At 26.3% G+C, this 19,758-nt stretch overlaps 1 protein-coding gene across 1 annotated transcript; it reads right to left on the bottom strand.

Annotated features, from left to right (window-relative positions):
* Positions 1-8,303: 8,303 nt before the first annotated feature.
* LOC145835948 (uncharacterized protein CXorf58-like) lies at positions 8,304-16,171 on the bottom strand. The gene is made up of 7 exons (XM_082943719.1): positions 16,115-16,171; positions 15,359-15,455; positions 14,885-15,085; positions 14,295-14,426; positions 12,606-12,841; positions 11,416-11,608; positions 8,304-8,715 (listed from the first exon to the last, which is right to left on the bottom strand). The coding sequence occupies exons 1-7, from the start codon at positions 16,165-16,167 to the stop codon at positions 8,524-8,526; spliced, it is 1,104 nt and encodes a 367-aa protein (XP_082799845.1). The 5' UTR covers positions 16,168-16,171; the 3' UTR covers positions 8,304-8,523.
* Positions 16,172-19,758: the final 3,587 nt, after the last annotated feature.

Below are 19,758 nucleotides of genomic sequence, written 5' to 3' on the forward strand. Positions count from 1 at the left end.
CTGAACATTATATTTTGTTTAAAATAAGATAAAGTAAATTTCATTAAAAAACAATTTTGTTGAGATTGGTTTGTTTTTAAACAAATCCTTACTTTAAAACAATAATAAACAAACATATTAATAAAGATCAGGTTAATAATTGTCGGGTTAGAAGTGATCGGGTTAGAAATAATACGGTTAAATCGGGTTAGAAAAGATCGTGTTAGAAATGATCTTGTTAGAAATGATCAGGTTAGAAGTGATCGGGTTAAAAGTGATCGGGTTAGAAGTTATTGAGTTAGAAGTGATCGGGTTAGAAGTAATCGAGTTAGAAGTAATCGGGTTAGAAGTAAGCGGTTTGGAAGTGATCGGGTTAGAAGTGATCAGATTAGAAATTATCGGGTTAGAAGTGATTGGGTTAGAAATTATCGGGTTAGAAGTGATCAGGTTAGAAATGAGCAGGTTAGAAATGATAGCGAGTTAGAAATGATTGTAAACCCAAAGTTCAAAGCTTTGAAGATCGAAGAGTTGATTACTTCTTTGGCGTGAGGTGTACTTACTTTATCGGAGTTTTTGTTAAGTGCTTATATACCATCACTTTTCGCCTGATCAAAACACGATGAATATTTTGAAGCCATATAAGATTGGGCTATAACACAATATTGATCTTTAGTACTGAATGATTAATGGTCTTACACACAACACTTTAAATTTACTCACAGCACTTAATGAAACCTTTTTTTTTTTTCCAAAAACAATCAAAAAACTTTGAGATGAATAAAAATTATCGATTAAAAAACTAATGTTAACATTTGTTTGAAAGTAATGTTTAAAGAAGCAAGTTTTTTTAATGAGTTACTCGTCAAAATTGTTTTTAAATATTATTTGTAAATATTAGATATTTAGACAATTGAAGTAAAAAAATAAAATTTTCACCTCGATGTCCAACATATATATAAACTAAAAGTAAAACGAACCAGGTCTAAGAGTTAATAAAAATTTTGTTTTACAAGTTATAAAAACTACTTTTTTATTAAAATATACTGCAAAATGAAATTGCTCCATCAATACAAGTCCTGCTTATTACCCTTGTGTACTAAAAACTTTATTCGAAGGTTTGAGGGAAGTATGATGATTAGACAGGCATGATGCTAACATCATAAGCTTGTAAAGAAATAGTAGTAATAATTTGCTTGCAGCAACAACATGAAGTTTGTTTGAATTGCGTATAAAGCTTATAAGTGTGTAGTTATTCCTTGCCTGTATGAGCTGGCCTCAGGAGTATATCCCGAGTCGCAATGTGCATTTAGGTCTCAACGTCTTCTATAATATAATTTTCTCTCTGTGAGTCTGCAAATTTGTATTTCGCTTTCACTATTTATACTAAAGCTTTTAAATCTAGTAAGTAGGATAGGGCTGTTTACGATTGGGAAATATGGATGTTTTAAAACTATGTTCAACACTGTGAACAACACAAAGTAAGTCTATATGGTAGTAGTAGCAGTTCTGTTTAGTTTAAAACCATAAGTAGATCGAAGCAATGCTACTTACTTGTATTAAAAACTCTTTTAGAGTTTTCTTTTTAATGTTGTTAAGCCAATCTGTCAGATCGTCCACATATTTTCGTACAAGAAATGATGGTTGCCTTTTTAACCTTTTATGTTTGAAAATAAAAGTAAGGTAAAACATTTCTTAGTACTAGGTCTTCTCTTTGCCGATATTGCTACACTCATAATTCTTTCTGTCTAAGATTTTCAGAAAACTCAGTTTTCGCCATCAAGCTCAGATTTCAGCTTTACCATTATATATTGTTTATTGAACGACAAAAAAATACGCTCAAAAGGTTTGGTCCAAGAACCTGGTGTACAAAAAAACTTTCGGTTATCGAGTCATACACCAGAACAGTTTAACGTCAAATACCAGGACATTAGCCTTAAAAGCAAAAGTTCTTAGCCAAAAAAATCTATTCTACTATAAATCAACATCGATATGATTTCAAAATGTATACCTAGGCTAAAAAAATGCGTCAAATGCATTTTTGAACACGAAATTGGTTGTCGTACTGGTGAAGTTTCAGGCAATTCCACCTGACTGAATTCAAGAGTTTGGGATAACCAAAAATCAATAATTTTTACAAAATCTAACGTTGATTGTGCATGTGTATGTAGTACTCTGCTATATGATAGCAAAACGTGGACCTTGTCGAAAGTTCAAGAGAAGAAAATAAACTAAATTTACCTACAATGCCTTCGTTTTATTATTAAAATCAACAAAAGATCACCAACAAGAAAGTGTTGAGACGTAGTGGTCTCACCACTATGTACTTTACCCTTACTAACACAGGCTTTGCTGTCTTGGTCATGTTCTGAGTTTAGGCGACAACCAAATCCCAAAGTCTTTGTTGTACAGCGAGTTGATCGTTGGCAGACGCAACCGCGGTCAGCTAACACTACGCTTTAAGGACGTCTCAAAGAAAGAGCAAAAACAATATTTTAGGAAACTCAAGCAGCAAAATAAATCAGAATGAACTATATTCTGTGCACCATCATTTTTATCTTAGAATAAAATTTAGCTTTACAAACAACAGTTAGTGACCTGTAAATTTTTTTTTTTTGTATTAAAAATTATTAGAAAAATAAGCAAAAATTTGTTTAAGAAGTTAATTTATGACTAAAAATTTTGCACTTTGAAAGAAAACTTAGCGAACGAAATTCTAATACAATATAAAACCATTATAAATAGAACAATATTCAAAAATTGAACTTGTTTTAACAACTGAGCTTAAATTGAATTTTAGCTTAACTAAACACGCTATATTAAGGCTACGGAAACTATTGCTATATGGAAAGTTACTACAATTAAAAGAAAAAAAAAACTATTGAAATGTAGGAAAATTTTATTAGACTTACTGTGCCAAAATGTTACAGCCACACAAGTCTGTGACAGCCACACAACTTGAAACCTAACATATAAACAAGCTAGTTGTTCTAATAATCTGTTGTAAAGAGCTTTTTTTAACTGTAGAGTTGAAATTAACTTGTACTTATGACTTAATTGTAGCTGCACAAATTTAAGAAAAACAGAAAATAAAATTAGCTAAATGTGTAATTTTTAGTTCTAAATATTAAAGTCATTTTCCAAGTTGTTGCAAAAAACTTTTATAAATAGTTATATAAAATTTTATAAATAATTATATTAACTATAGGACTAGGTAGACGAAAAACAACCTTTCGGTTATGGAGTTATACTCCACGGATACCGTTTAATATCTTTTCCAGGATATTTGCATTACTTAATCGCCTAAGTTTTAAATTTAAAAAATGTGGCTCTTGAAAAAACAGCTTTTCTTCAAGCTACTGCTCATGTTAGTCTTGGCTATCTTAGTTGCAAGGATATCGGCAAACGCAACCGAAAGAACAGTGATAAAAGGAAGAGCTTATTAATAACGTCGATAAATGGCGATTTTCTGACTAAAAATGACTCTAAGAAAAATTAATACTATAAAATCCCACTTAGACGATAAAATCAGAACATTTTTTGTTTGTGATACAAAAATTATTTTTATCTTCCGTTGCGTTACTGTGTTTGTTTTAATTTAGTACATGTTTTTTTGAAGCACAATACGCATAATCGATTTTGAGTGATAGCAATTTAGTTTATTGAACAAAAAAAAAAAGCTCAAAATATTTTGTCCCAGGACCTAGTGCACAAAAAACCTTTCGGTTATCGAGTCGCACACTTTCACACTTGGATACCTTTTAACGTCTTGACCAGGACAAAATATAGCAAGCAAAATTACACAAACGATATGTAAAAAGGGATGTTAATAAGTGAAATTAATAAGTTACTTAAAAAGTATTGTTATATATTAGTAGGCATACTAACTTAAATTCTAAAATCTTTTTATAAAGTCATCTTAGTCAAAAGTAAAAATCTAATTTTTATAAACTAAACTAGCTAGTTTTACTAAAATTTTTGTAAAAAAACAAATTAAAAATAAATACATCTATCCAAACATTAAAAGTAGTAACAAGTAATGCTCTATCTAAACATTAAGGGGGGGTTGTGAGTAGTAAAGGAGCCATGAGGCTATAATTTGAAACTTACACCAGATAATCTAGAGTTTATGATGAAAAGCAAAAAAAAAAAGAAAAACGTTGTAGGCGTATTTAAGGGTAGTTTTTCGCGAAATCTTGTCGGACGGGGCTACAGCTTTTTTTAAATTTCTTCAAGGGGGGTTTTATGAAAATTTTTATAAATTCCTACTCTACACTCTTAAAATTTCTTAATAGTTGTTGATCAAAATATATATTTGATTAATGGTTCATAAAAACTGTTGTGTAATTATAATACAATGCTAATTAGTTAATGATGATAGAAAAAAATGTATGATGTACTGATTTTTAATATTTACTTTCAATCTAATAATGCAGCAAAATTAAAAATTCCTTTTTAAAGATTTTAGATAGTAGGCGAATAAAAAACTAAAAAAAATACTCCTTGAAGACAACTCTCCCTTAACTAAACTATTTTTTTGCAACAACGGTTTTTAAACTTTACACACTGTTTTTAAACTAAAAAAAAAGTTAAATAGACATTGGTTCAAAAAATAAAAGCATTTTCGAAAAACAGGTTACCAAATTTCAGGTTAGCTAAAAAAAGTTTGAATATTTATTTCTTCAACTAAACTTTGTAAATATCTTAGACATCACTTTTTTGGTCAATCGTGGCAAGTTTGAAGTTGATTAAACATCAAGCATTAGAATTATGTTAAATTGTTGAAGACAAAAAAAAGAATTACTAAGTTTATAATAATTTAAAACTTGTTTTTTTTACATTTACAGTGTGGAATTTTTTAACATAATTATTTTAAATAAATTCTACCTTAAATAGAGTAGTTTAAAACCATAAGTAAGGTAAAAAAGTACTATAATTATCCATGTAATAGAAGTTTGTCTATGCTATAAACACAAATTAGTAGTTGTTAACTTTCTGAAAAACTTAATACAATTAAACCAACATAGTAATAGAAAAAAACTAGCATTGAACTTTCTAAAATTCAACAAAACAAATTTGAACATAATAAAGTAGAATACGAACGTGTTTGAATACTGTAGCAAAGTTTATTTTCTGTATAAAACAAGTTCTAATATATCCTTATTCAATCACTGGTAGAAGCTGTCACAAAAGTAATTTACTTTCTAATGTATCTTAATTTTTACAGGTAAACTCACAAATCTCACCCGAATCAATTTCCACGCGATCAAATTTCACCCAAAACTTTTAATTTCTTTTACTGTTGCCCCTAAGCCTTGGTCAGTAACTTTATTTTTGTTTATTTTATCCTTTTTTTAAAATTTGAGTTGATCGGGGAAAATTGGTCGGGTTAGAACTGAGTGTTTCCCTTTTTATACTATTTTATTATAATTAAAATTTTTAGGGTGAAAACTTAACTTTTTGTTTAGTAGGATTTTGAAATTATGTTTATCGACGAGCAACAAACTTTTTAGTTTGTAGTTTTTATTTTACTTTATCATCAGTATTTTATTACGGACAACATGCTTTTAATAGACTAAAACTTTTCATATATTATGACTGATTAGTCAGCTGCAAGCGGAGAGCATGAAGACACCAATTATTGAAATTTATATGAGAAAGAAGTTGCTGGTGTTTTTTGTGTATTAACGTTGTAGATGTAGGGCAAAAAATAAACATTATCTTCCCACGACTTCAATATAGTTTTCGGTGAAATGTGACTTTACGGCTTGTTTTTAGTTTAACATTTTGATTGAAAAAATATTACTTTTTGCTAAAATACCTAGCTCACATTAAATATTTCGAGTTTTTTAAAGTTTATAAGTTACTAAAGTAATAATGTTGCAAACCGTTTAGTTTTCAAGTAAATTTGAATAACATTAATGACTTTAGAAACAATATGGTAATTAAAAAGCTCAAAACAGATTGTACAAATATAAATTATGAACAAAATCTCATTTGTACATTAAACGAAACATAATCTGCTTTTAAATCTTATTTCGATGCTTGAACTTACTGTAAGTTAGACAACGTGTTCTAAAACAGTACTTAAACTATTATTACAGTATTTTAAAGATCATTTTACAATTTTTTATCAAATATAACGACAGGAAAACTATGTTAGTAATAACAAAATATACTTTACATTTATAAGTAATTTTTATATTAAAAATAAAACTAAAAAATTAAACATCAGTGTAAAGTAAATGAAAAATGTTTTAGTCTACTAAATATCATTGCACAACCACTATGTGCAAGATTGATATTCTGTGATTACATTTTTAAAGCCACTTTTTTAAATTCAACAAATTTACAAACTCAAAACATTGAAGTAATTTGTTTTAGCAAGGTAAAAATTATGTCATAATTCATAACAGTAAGAAAATTTAACGAATATACGCGTTTTAAAAATGGTATAATGAACAAAAACTAAAAAGTAGAACTCCAGTTAGTCGAAAAGGACTTAAAATAGTTGTCACGAGATTGTTTATTAATTGACATTTTAACAAACTTGAGTTTAAATTACAAATTGAGTTGGTTTAAGTAACCGGCAACTCTGTCAAAAACTATTTGTATGATAAGACTTTCATCTGACTTTCGTAGTACTAATTGCTAATCTTTATTTAAAGCTATCAAGTAAAAGTATCTATGAGACTATTCATTCAAAACTTTAACAGTTAAATGTAATTTATTACTTAAAAAAAATCTAAACTATAATAAAATTAAACTATAACAACATTTACATTTCTAAAATATAAACTGAGTTCACAACAAATGTATTAACAATTTAAGTTTTTATGAACAAAACACTTGCTTCTCACTTAAATTTCAATATTGAGTTTTTCTGCAATTATGTTTAGATTTTCCTGTTCTTCTAATGTAAGACCGGTACTGTCAGGAAGTACATCTATAATACTTTGTCTGACATTAGGAGAGTTTAGTTTCAAAACTTCTTGAATAATCTGGGCACATTCAACATAGTCTATAGAGACGTTTACAAAACTATTTAAGTGTCTTAATCGGTTTTGAATTTTAGTGTAAGTAGAAATTTCCTGAAAACTTTTCATTTTACCAATTATAATAAGATTCGAGTTTTTGTTCAAACTCCGAAACCTGACTATAGAAGAAATAATTTTCTCATCCAAAGTGTTGTCTGACAAAAGACTTTTGGCTTCATAAACAAGAAAAGCAACATTGAAAGGAAAAATGATAGAGTTTTTTTCCGTTTTTTCAGAATCTTGAACTTTTATTCCACAATTTTCCAGTAAACTTTTTAAAGGTGTATTTCTAAAGGCTGTACTTAAAACTGCAAATTCTGACATTTTAATAAACAAATTCTGAAGAAATAAATCAGTTACTGTCTAAAAATAAAATCTTAAAACATAACAAAACTTTTTTATTCTGAAAGTATTATTAATAACAAAATTAAAATTTACTTATCTGTAAATTGTTGAACTAGATAGTCTAAATACTACTTTTTTAATTAATTAAAAACACAAAAATACTTTTATAAAATAATAATAAAAAAATTGAAAAAGTAATAGGGTATAGCGGTTATTATAGAGATTTTAATTTAGATTTTAAAGTATGTGTTCATTCACTCAGTTTATTTCTAAAAACTTTGTTATTACTATAAAACTTTTACCTACTTTTGAGATGTAAATACAACTCATTTGAATAAAATATAAAAAACAAACCACTTTAACTAAATAAGTAGGATACATAATTTAAGCGATTTTTTTTTAATTTACATGTTATGCCTACTATCGGTATATAATTATTAGCAAAAAAATCATAAGACACTTAAATTTTTAAGATTCTTGTACTTTTAGTTTTAACCCTTTAAACTCTATACCCTTCAAAGAAGCATTAAAAATAACGTAATAATATCGAAAACTATAAATATCATTTCAAAATGCTACGTTAAAAACCACACAATTTTTGTTTTTTAAAATTACCACCCTGAAGAAAGATTATATACAAAACGTAAAAGATAACCAATTTAGTATTAAATTATTATTAATGAAAAAGTTAAAGCAACTTATTTACTTTAAAACGAGTTGCAAAGTTTTAATAATCTTTTTGGATATGAAAAATATAAATAACACTTAAAATATTGAATGAGCTTAGATATGTTTCTTAAAATTGTACAACATAGATTAAAAATCTAATTTTTTTTAATTTCAACAAAGCCTAAATAATTTTATCTAAACTTTATATAAAATGAATAAACACATAGAAAATGCATAGATTAAATAATACAATTTATTTAAAATTATTGATAGCACCAAATGATAAAAGAAAATGATGTATAAGCTTGTTAAGGTAGTTTTATTTTCTAAAATTAAAGTAGTAAGTATTTTGCCAGTATAGAACTAAAATATTTGTTTTAAACATTGCTTTGATTTATAACCCAATGTTTAGACTTGAAATCATAAAAATTAGGAAATTATAACTGTTATAATAAACTTTTACTGAAAGATAAAAAACAAAATTTTAATCAAAAAGTCAAATTGAAGTCAAGTCTAATTTTTTGCTCCATTCGTATAAAAGGTTTGCTTCTTTTTCACTAGGTTCTGCTTCAATAAGGTTTATATCTAACTTTTTAGTAGGTTTGCTGATTATTTTTTCATTCTCGTTTAATGATGCTGATGAAACATTTAAGTTATTTGTGTCATCAAAGACGACAGATTGATTTATCTAAAAAAAAAACTTTGTTAATATGTTAATAAGTAAAAACTTTAATTGTTTTGCTGATCCATTTGCAATAGATATCTATGCTAAATAAATAAAATTTTAATTGCAATCATTTTAGTAAGATGTTTACAAGAATATTGATAGGTAAATTACTCACAAAAGAAGTTAAAGAATTTAAATAAATGCTTTTTATTAATTTATTAAGATTAGTAGAAACGTTTCAGCTTTCATCAAATATCACTAACACAACAAGAACTGTAAAAAATAAATTATTGTCAAAAACTAAAAATATGATATATATTTAGTAATATATTATATTGGAATCGATATTAAAACTTATAAAATTAAAACTTTTTACTTTAATCAGTTTAAATAATTAGAAATTTTTTTAATTGTAGGTAAAACAAATACAAAAAAAATTACTAAGTTGAGCACAAAACTAAAACTAAAAAAAACAAAAGTTCTTAGTATAGGGGTAGTTAGCCTGTTTACTGTTTAGTTATTTATTGGGTTATAATTGAATTTTTTGATCTACCGGATCCAAAAAGTTATGACCTGGCTGGTTCAGGATACAAACTCGTATTTTTAAATTTGATCCGGCAGGATCCTAATCCTCCAGTTACTTTGAATTTTGCCGGAATATACAATTTAAATTTCTACAATTTTCCGTAATGTCTAGTGTAAGTTTCAAAATTTTATTAAATAAAAAAAAAGTTTAATAATTCGTTTACGAAAATTTTAAAGAATAATTATTACTTGAGTTGTTTTTAGTTCTAAAATAAATACTTACTAAAAACCATAAATCAAGGCATGCATCAGCACACTGAACAAAAGTGACCCTTGGTGCATTTTTAACACCTACCCATTTAAAATATTTCATTAAGTATATGCATTGTAATACTTTAGCTAAAAAACCACAAATATAATGTTTTAAAAAACTATAGATCTTTATTTAAATATAAGATTAAATCGTACTAACAAATATATATATGAAGTAAAGCAATTAATGTGTAGAACTATTTTAAAATACAGTAAAGAATATGTACACTGTACGGTTGTAGTATAATTAACTTACAACTAAAAATTAACTTGTTCTTGAACAGTTGATATACTATAGTACTACTATGCATGGTTGCCACTAATCAAGCTGAGAAAAATTTCCTGACTTTTCCCTGACTTTTTACCAAAATTTTCCTGAATTTTCTAAATCAAACTCTTAACTTAAACTTATTCTAAAATACATAATCTAACACTTGAAACTATATAAAGCTTTCAATCTAAATTTAATACAGGTTAAAAACAACAGTTTTTGCTGAATTCTATCATTAAACTTCCAGTACATCACATGAACCATCTGTGTATGATTGATGTTTGTAATAAACAGCTATATAAGCAAAATACTTGTATTATTACCTTAAAACACAGCTTGTCTGAAAAAGGGCACAATTTTTAGCATTTCCTAACATAAATGTATCTAGATAAACAAACGACATATAAGGAATTTTACAATTAAAACCTTGAATTAATAACAAACTTTCACAACTAAAATCTTAAAACAATAACAAACTTTTACAGTTGAAACATTAAAACAATAAAGAACTTAATTAAATACTGTTTTTTAAATGTATGTACTACAATTTATTTTTTGCGTTTTTTATTAGCATTTCAACCTCTTCATCTAATGAAGATATGGTTTCCATCATCTGAACTGCATTCCGCTTCATTTTCTTGGCAGTTAAAATCATTTGCTTCATTTTAAATAAATCGCTCTCATCTGCTGCCCCTACATTTGTTGTAGAGAATCTTTTCTCTAAATCAAGCAACAACTTGTGGGCTTCATTTCTTTTCTTTTTGCACTCATTTATTTTTACTTTTATTTATAAAATATTTCCTCTTATTATTTAGTATAAAATTTGTAACAAATAAATATACTCTTATTTACTTTAAAAACTTAAGTTACTCTACAAAAAATACAAACAAACTTAATCTTGGCATATACCTCTCTTATAACTTATTTTATAAATTTAAACAACTTTGAAAATATTATAAAGAGGTAAAGTATACACATTAACTTGTCACATAAAATACTAAACTAACTGCTTAGTTATAAAGAACTCAATTATTTACTTAAACAAAAAACACTTTGATTCTAAAATTATGCTAGACAAACTTTTGTGTATATATCACAGTTTCACTATGGAAGTGTCCTTGCTACAGATCATCAATACTAAAAACCTTATAAAATCTGATTGTTCAAGTAGGGTACTTGTTCATTATATTAATAGAAAATTTTAGCAGTTTTATAAATGATATTTTACTAATTTATACCAGATGAAGAAAGCATTGGAAATAAAATAAATGATTTTGTAAATTTTTAGGAAAATTTTGGAATTTTTTTCTGACTTTAATAGACTTTTAATTAATTTTTACCATTTGAAGGCTTTGGAAAACAAGGAATTTTGTAAATTTAAACTGACAAAAGCTGACTTTTTTTTAAATTTCATCAAATTTCCGACTTTTCCTGACTTTTTTTCAAAACCCCCCATTTTTTCCTGACTTTTCCTGACTTTTGTCATTTTTTAAATTTTTTCCCGACTTTTCCTGATTTCCTGACTTTTCCTGACCGAGTGGCAACCCTGACTATGATCCAAGCTGTGTTTATATAACTGTTTTTATAACATATGGTAACAAAAAAAAACAAACATTTGAATAGTCTCCAGTTCCTCCTGCATTAATAACATCTTCATTCTCTTTTATTTTTATGTCATTTACTTTATGAGAAGAATACAACCTTCTCATTTTACTGATCCTTGACCTACTTCTACTACTTCTCCTCCCAGAAAAAGATGGTGTTTTTATTAAAGGCGATTTTGTAAAAGGTAATGGTGAAAGATTGCTGAAAGTTGTGCAGTTAAATATGCTTTGTGTGATTTAAAACAACTAAACATTACAATTTACGTAAGATAGAGAAAATTACAGTTTAAATACTTTACAAGCTAATAAAGCTAATAGATACTACACAGGAAAAAATAAATAAAAAAGTTTTAAAATTACCACTTTTTCATAAACAAAATACTATAAGATAGTGTGGTTTGATACCTTATTCAATAACAACTAAATTTACTTACATATTTGCTATTTCGAATTACTTAGTTTTAAATCTAAAAAATGTACAGTTAAGTTAAAATGTCCGTCTTATTTTTATAGTTAGACCATATTTTGCAGATAATTTTATCAATTAGTAGTTATTAGAACATTTTAAATATTTATGTAACAATTATGAAACCAAGTTATCTTTGAAATTTCCTTGGTAGTTAATGGATGTAACTGTGCAAACTGAAAGATTAAAAACCTAACTTCATTTATTGTAAAGCGTTTTTTTTTGGTATTTGTTAAAAAAATTTTACAGCTAGTTCTTCATTTAACTTTAAGCCATATAAATGTACGAACTTTTACAAAAATAATGGGCAAACTTAGATGTTTTCAAGTTTTCTAAAAATATATTTAGATGCTAAAAAGTAATCTAATTTAAGGTGTTTTTAAAAAACAATAACTTTAAAGTTTGAACTTTTATTTAAATTCTTCAATATAATGTAATTATCTCATATATAGTAAAAAAAAAACTTTGTTATCTCTGATCAGGGACTTAAGTCTAAGCAGTTAAACTACAAATAAATACTTGTTAAAAATGAAGTGTATAATATGTCTAATTAAAAAAAAATCAGCCATATTAATGTTACATGATTTAAAATAAAATAAACACACAATAAGAATGTACGAAATATCTAAATTTTGATCAAAAACATATATATTATAAACTTACATGCATTTACTTATGTTAGAAGGCTTTGAACTCAGGTGTTACACTTGTCTAAAACTAGAGAAAAACTTACAATGGCAAATTTGAAACAATTTCGTACTGCTTTCTTCTAATTTCAGGAGTTATAGGTCTACTGAGCAAAGTACTCATATGCTGTTTAAGTCTCTTGTTAGGTGTACCAGTTGAATGCAAATACATTACTATGTCATGCATTATCGAGCATCTTGGCACGTTTTCCAGTGTCAACTTTCGCCAATAATTACATTTTCCACCTAAGTATGAAGGAGTTTCATCTGTGTTGTTCTGAAGCTAGATAAAAAGTTGTGTTTTTGACTAACATATAAGTAAATTACATATAAGCCTTTACATCATGCAGTAGTTTAAAACATTAAAAGATTAATAAAAATTACCATCAAGGATATAAAATAGTACCATATTTATTTAAAATTTAAAAACATCTTTAAAGATACATTGTCTTTATGGCCATAACGGAGTAAATAACTTTTTTTACATGCTGATCTTTTTTTTAAACTTAGCTAGCAGTTGATTTCTACATTTTGTAAAATTTAAACTAATTTTTGAGATATAAGGGTACAAAGTCAAAGAGCTCAATAGATTTTTTTTGGAAGAACCAAAGTAAAAAAGTATAAAAAAAAACTGTTTCATTTAAAACCTATATTCTGCTACCATTTACAAGCAATTGTCCTGAAACTTTCTCAGTTTAATCTTAACTAAGTAATAAACATTTCTATTGTAATTTTTTTTTAATGTAAGATTCTTTTTTAAGAACTATTATAATAGGTCTTTTTCTATTAATGCAAAGAAAATTTCCTGAAAAATAGACCAAAATATGAAGGAAAAGATAAAACTACTCCAAAATATAAATTAAAGTGTTTGTCAAAAGATCCTAACAAAACAAGTTCACTGAATATACAATCATAACAAATTATACAGTATCCTTTCTTTATTACACTAACACATGTTTCTGTGTGTTAACGGATTAACACACTTCAAAGGAGCTTTATAAAAAAAAATACTGTTATGAAAGAATAGAAGCTAAAGTAGGTATATACATGTGTACATTAAAAATAATAGATAAAATAATTGATATCTTCGAATTAAATAGGTTCTAGAATGTTGCTTCTACTATTCATATCAACAAGCACTATAAAGAGATCCTTAAGGTACTTGCAGTAAAGTAGTGGGGAAGGTATGACTATTCAAAAATAAAAATTTAAGCGTTTGTTAACAAAAGATCCTAGCGAATCTTTTAATCTTCAAAAATTCCAATCTTACTCATTTTTCTAACAATGATGAGTTAAAATAAAACTTTTGTAAGTTTTTTTGACATATAGTCCTGGACAAGGCGTCTAAAGTTATTTGTGGTGTGCAACTTGAAAACCAAAAGGTTTTTTGTGCACCAGGTCCTAGGATCAAATATTTTAAGCGTCTTTTTTTGTTGTTCAATAAAATACAATATAAATTTTATATAGTTAGTAAATTCTATTTGGATAAGATTTATTTAAGCACTGACGAGGTCTTTGACCGAAACTTAGTTTGTAAAATATATTCTTGAAAGAATAAATTCATTATTTCTCCTCCAGTAGTTGAGATCTCTCTTTTTGTTTTCTTAAAACCAAAACATATAATAGTTAGTAAATGATAAAGACCAAACAAAGTACAGTTGCTGTACCATAAAGACTTGAGAAACTTATGAATTATAAATTTCATTACTTATATTAACACAATACATATTAATTACTTGAATGAAATCTTTAGCTGTAGAAACATCAATAATATCTGTTATTTTGTTTTTTTCAAAATGGCAAGCATCTATAATCATTTGATCATAGTATTTTCTGTGACCCATTTGCATCAGAGCTTCACTAGCTGCCTATTTAAAAGAGTTGTGTTTGCTCAAACATTTAAACTGCTTTATCTAATAAAACAATAATAATAACCTGTAAATCATAAAAAATAAAAGAGTATTGTAGTTTACTTGTAACTAAATAAACTTAAATTTAATTAATCTGTGTAAAAACTTTAAGCTTAATTTCAAAATCCTTATAAGTTTATGTATTGTAAACTGAAAATTGTAATATATTTCCACTACTTTAGTGATTAAATACCAGATAAACACCTTAATACTTAAATGTTAATATTTGGTAGCTAGCAAAAAAACATGGATACAATAATATTAGTAAACTAATTAAAAAAATAAAAACAATTGCAATACTCTTAATGTAATTTAGTCTTAGCTAAAATTTAAAAAAAACATAGTGATATTAAAGGCAAAGACAAATATCTGTTTTCCTTAACTAGCTTTGAACTTCTAATATATCAAGAACAAACCAAATTTGTAGGAATTATGTTGTTTCTGCCACTATAATAAGAAGTTTTTTGATTAACAATAAAAATTTTAAACATGGCTATTGGAGGAAAATTGTCACCCCCCAATCTAAAGCGAACTTTAAATTGGAAACTTCCATCCTTTAAAAGCTCAATTTCATGTGGAGCTATTCTTCTTATAATGTCATAGCTCCATGTTTTCTCCTGCAAAAGATAAATAATACTTACAATACTTGTAAAACAGTTCATTACTAGTAAATGACTTCAATATTTTTAAACTTTTATACTTTTTTAAGCTTTATGTTTTCTATTTCCTACAGAAATCACTAAAGTTTAAAACTAGTAGTCAAAGAACATAAACTCTAGAACTAATATATAAGACATTAATTTATTAAGCAAAATAAATTTAAAATTTATTAAGCACTTCCTCAAAAATTACTTTATCTAATAAAAAGTAGACTAACGTAGAAAACTAACAGCAGCTCTAACTGCAGTTTTTAACATTTTGAACATTTTTTTGTCTCTGTAACACAAGTAATAGGTTTCTATTTGCTCTACTGCAAGTTTTTCCTTTCTAAAAGTATTTTTTCCAAAGTTTGAAATGTTAAAAAAACTATGAAATTTTTGAACTTAATTTGACTTTAACTTTTCTTAAAAATTATTTTCTTATAGATAAGTACTAATGGCAACAAAGGATTACAGAGCAGTTTATACAACCTCAAATATTTATGTTTTTTTTTTTTTGTATTTATCCATACAGCTTACATTAAAACAAATAAAATTATTATATTATATAAATATTATAAAATAAATAACTGAAAATAAGCCAGTTTATGTTACTCAGCAATTCTTTAAAAGTCATCACATGTCACCACTAATAAGTGGGTGGCTTTAGATTTCCACTACTTTTTTGAATTGCTTGAAAATGATGCAAATAATTTGCATATCTGCTGAGTCAGCAATTTTTTTTTCATATTATTTTTAATTCTTATAATAATTTTTTTTTTGATGCTTTTTTTTTATGTTTGGGTGGGTTAGGGATAAGGGTATAAATAAAAATAAAATAAAAAATCTATAAATAATTTGTTGATTCAGCAAATATGCATTTTCAATTTTGAAGCAATTCAAAAACAGTAGTTGAAATTTAATGCTACCCCTAATAAGTACATAATAAGCTTCTCAAGCTTAATAGCTATGTAATTTAAAGCATCTAAAATTTTATTTTGTTCTTACTTTGATATGTTTTGATAAAGAACTTGATCTTCTTGTATACTTGATTGTTGCATATTTTTTTTTTAAGTATTATCTGAAATTAGCTAAAAAAAATAACAGAAGTAAGCTTCTGACCTACAAATAATTTTTATTTAAGTATACAATTATGTTTATATATAATTAAGATACATATTTTTAAAATTTTAGCATGCAAAAATATAGCAACACTATAGCAAACTTATTGATATAAAATCATCACTATTTTCTAAAACTTTTTGCTTAAAAAATCATTCAAAACTATTGATCTACCTACAAATTAGAATCTGCCTGGATCCAGATCTTATAAATTTAGACTATTGTTATTGAATCATACCTATAATTTAAATTTTATTCTTTTATTACAAGGGCCAGCAGGGATTAGAGCCAGCCTAATTTTTTTAATTAAAATCTTTGTAAGTTGCAGTTGTTTTTGTTATAATGTGACTCTTTTTAACTCTTCATTACAAACCCAAAAATATTCTAAGTATGTTTCATACTCCATAGCCTAGATTTTTTTATGTTCAATAACTTATTACTCATTCTCTCACACACAAATGACTTAATAAATTTTGAAAAGAGGATAAAAGAGAAATAAGCCTATAGTTTTTACAAACATTATTCATATATTTATTAAACTGACAAGTTAAATATTTTAAATGCTACTAGACTTTAAATTAGACTTTAAACTATACTTTATTGTTTTTCACAATTGTCCTGAAAACCTGTAGTTTTTCTAAAGAAACTTAGTTTGTAGACAAAAAATTGTTTTTATGCTGAATAATTTAGAAACAATTTCAGACATATCAACACATAATACTTTCTAAATGAAAATAATTGACCCAAAGTACGTCCTTTTAAATAAAAAACAATATAATTTTTTCTCACATTTAATTCATGACCAATAAAATAAAACGCCTCTACTGCAGTTTTAAGGTCGCTTCTGATTATACTTGTTTTTATTTAAAGTTTTAAGTAATAAAACTTTTCTTTTTTGGTTTATTTTTTATAACTTTGGGTAAGGTGGGTTAGGGATAAGGGTGGAGATCAAGGTTTCCCAAAGTGGGCCAAGGAGTTGTTGACGAGAAGCAAAAAAAAAAGGTCTTAAGTACTTTTTTTTCTTTTTATGGTAAAAAAACATCAGTCTCAAACTCTACCCAAAACTCAAACCCAACTACTCAAACCCTTGCAACAATAAACGTTTTCTGGGGTCAATGGTAGTTTTTTGAGTCATCTTGTTGAAGGGGGCCATAGCTTTTTTAATTTCTTTAAAGGGGATTATAAAAAAAAAGTTTGGGAAACCCTGGTGTAGTTGTAGATTAAAAGTTTTGGGTAAGGTGGGTTAGGGATAAGGGTATAAATGCTCTTAATATTCTGCTGTATTATCAATTTACCTCATTTGCACAATGTTATGAATGAAAATATTACCAAAAACTTGCAGCTGCAGCTAACCCAAATAAAACTTAAACTTATTAAAAATACTATTGAAAAAATATGGAAAGTTGGTAGAAAAACAGTAAACATTTAAATTTTCACTATTAATAAGTCTATATCAGTCAAGAAAAAATGGGAGCTTGCTGATAAAATGTATTTTATAGTTAAAAAAAAATAAAAAAATGTTACTTTATTAATATATTTTTTTTTAATTATTTTCAGATTTATAGCTTATCATAGCAACTAATTACAAATAAAGCACCAATACTGAGATATAAAAAGGGACAATTTGTACAATCAGTTTAAATCTCCTTCTTCAACGTCAAGTATTTTACTAATTAATCTTTATGTCTTAGCAAATCTTACTGATAAAACTTTATAAAGCAAAGAGTTCTTAAATTTAGAAATTATGTTTGCCAATTAATATTAACAAACTTTCAAAAAATAAATGAGCAATCTTTTACTAGACTCAGAAATAGACTTTTTCAAACTTTTTTTTTTTTATAATAGAAAAATCTCAGACATACTCTACCCTTTACATCTACAACGATAAACGTACTTGAAAGTCAAGCAAGCAATTTTTCATCACCTGTGATTCTACCTACTCTTTAAAATTTGTTTCAAACTAAAAGAAAAAAATATTTTAAATCTATATATTTAACTAAAAAAAAAAACCCTTGGTTACACGTCATTTAGCAAATACTCACACTTAAAATCTCATTACTAAAAACACAAAGTGTGGGAAAAACATGAAGATCAAATCCCCAAGCAAGTATCTACCGACGCTGCAACAAAAAAACATATCAACAATTCAATCATGTGATCACTGCCACCAGAGTGAACTCACGAGTCACGATCAGCTGTTGCAAATCAAATAAACCAATATCTTACTGAAAGTATTAAGTTCTATTAAAAGATAAAATAAAAATTACTGTAGGTATAAAAATTTTACTGTAAATAAAAAAAAAGTTAGTATTAATAAGTATTTAATAAATTTTTTAGTATGAAACCGGCATAAAACTATAAAAAAAAAAAGAAATAAAATTTGTGCTAACGTTTTAATCTTACCTTTAATTTGTTATCAAAAAAATATAATAACTGTCTTTAATCTAACACAATAACAAAAAGACAACAAATAAAACAAATTAACAATAAATACATTTTATTTAACTAATTTATAACAACCACTCTTTCATTAGCGAGACAACCATAAAACAATCTACGGCACATATCACATGAATTAACTATCAATTAAAACAAAATATACATACATAAAAACTCTAGATCTATTCCTTGTGGTAATTTAACAAAAAGTTTTTATAACCTTATTTAAAACTATTTATCAGCTTTCACATGAAGCAACCATTTGATGATCGAATTGGTATGATCACCCGTTTTGTTAAAATTAATTAATATACACGTATGTTTTTTATTTTACAGCTTTAAAAACAAGTGTCAAATAATTACACAATAAGATATACAAAACACTAAATTTCAATAAAACTAGACATATTTCGAGCAAATCTCATCAGTTGAGTACAAAGCTAACAAGAGATAACATTATACAAACTTATATAGTAATCAAGTAATCATAAAGTATCCGAGATATTAATAAAAGACACTACCAATTAGTAACAGTTAACACCATTAAGTTTACGTACGTTATAACTAATCTACAGTAAAACTAAACATAAATAAAATGAAAACAGCACATATAAAGTATTACGAAATTAAAGAAATTGTACAGTCGAAACCTTTTTGCTTACATAAAGAATTTCCTTAACAAAGTACAAATAAGTTTTAATTTATTCATTTCGAAAACATTACTATAAGTTTTAATGATTTTAAATCTATTTAGATTATAACTGTTTGCACATGTTCAATTATTCACCAATTTTTTTCCAACGGGTGAACGTTTAGATACATTTAAACCCTTGACCGGTATATCATCTTTGTTATCTGAATAGATAAAATTCTCTACACTCCTTGGTACATGCTCTTTTATCCTTTTGATTAGATGTCTTGATGTTAACGTTGGAAAAGGTCATTGAAATTTGTGTTGATACATTGTATAAATAAGTTAACCTACAATTAACAGAATAAATTTAAAAAAATTTTTGAAACTTGCAACTTCTGGCGTTAAGTTTATTTTTTATTTATTCACAGCAAGACAGGATAGCCATGGGATCTCCCTT

The sequence above is a fragment of the Thalia democratica genome, chromosome 5 (assembly GCF_965202585.1).
Source record: "Thalia democratica chromosome 5, ktThaDemo2.hap1.1, whole genome shotgun sequence".
In the NCBI taxonomy this organism is placed as follows: Eukaryota; Metazoa; Chordata; class Thaliacea; order Salpida; family Salpidae; genus Thalia; species Thalia democratica.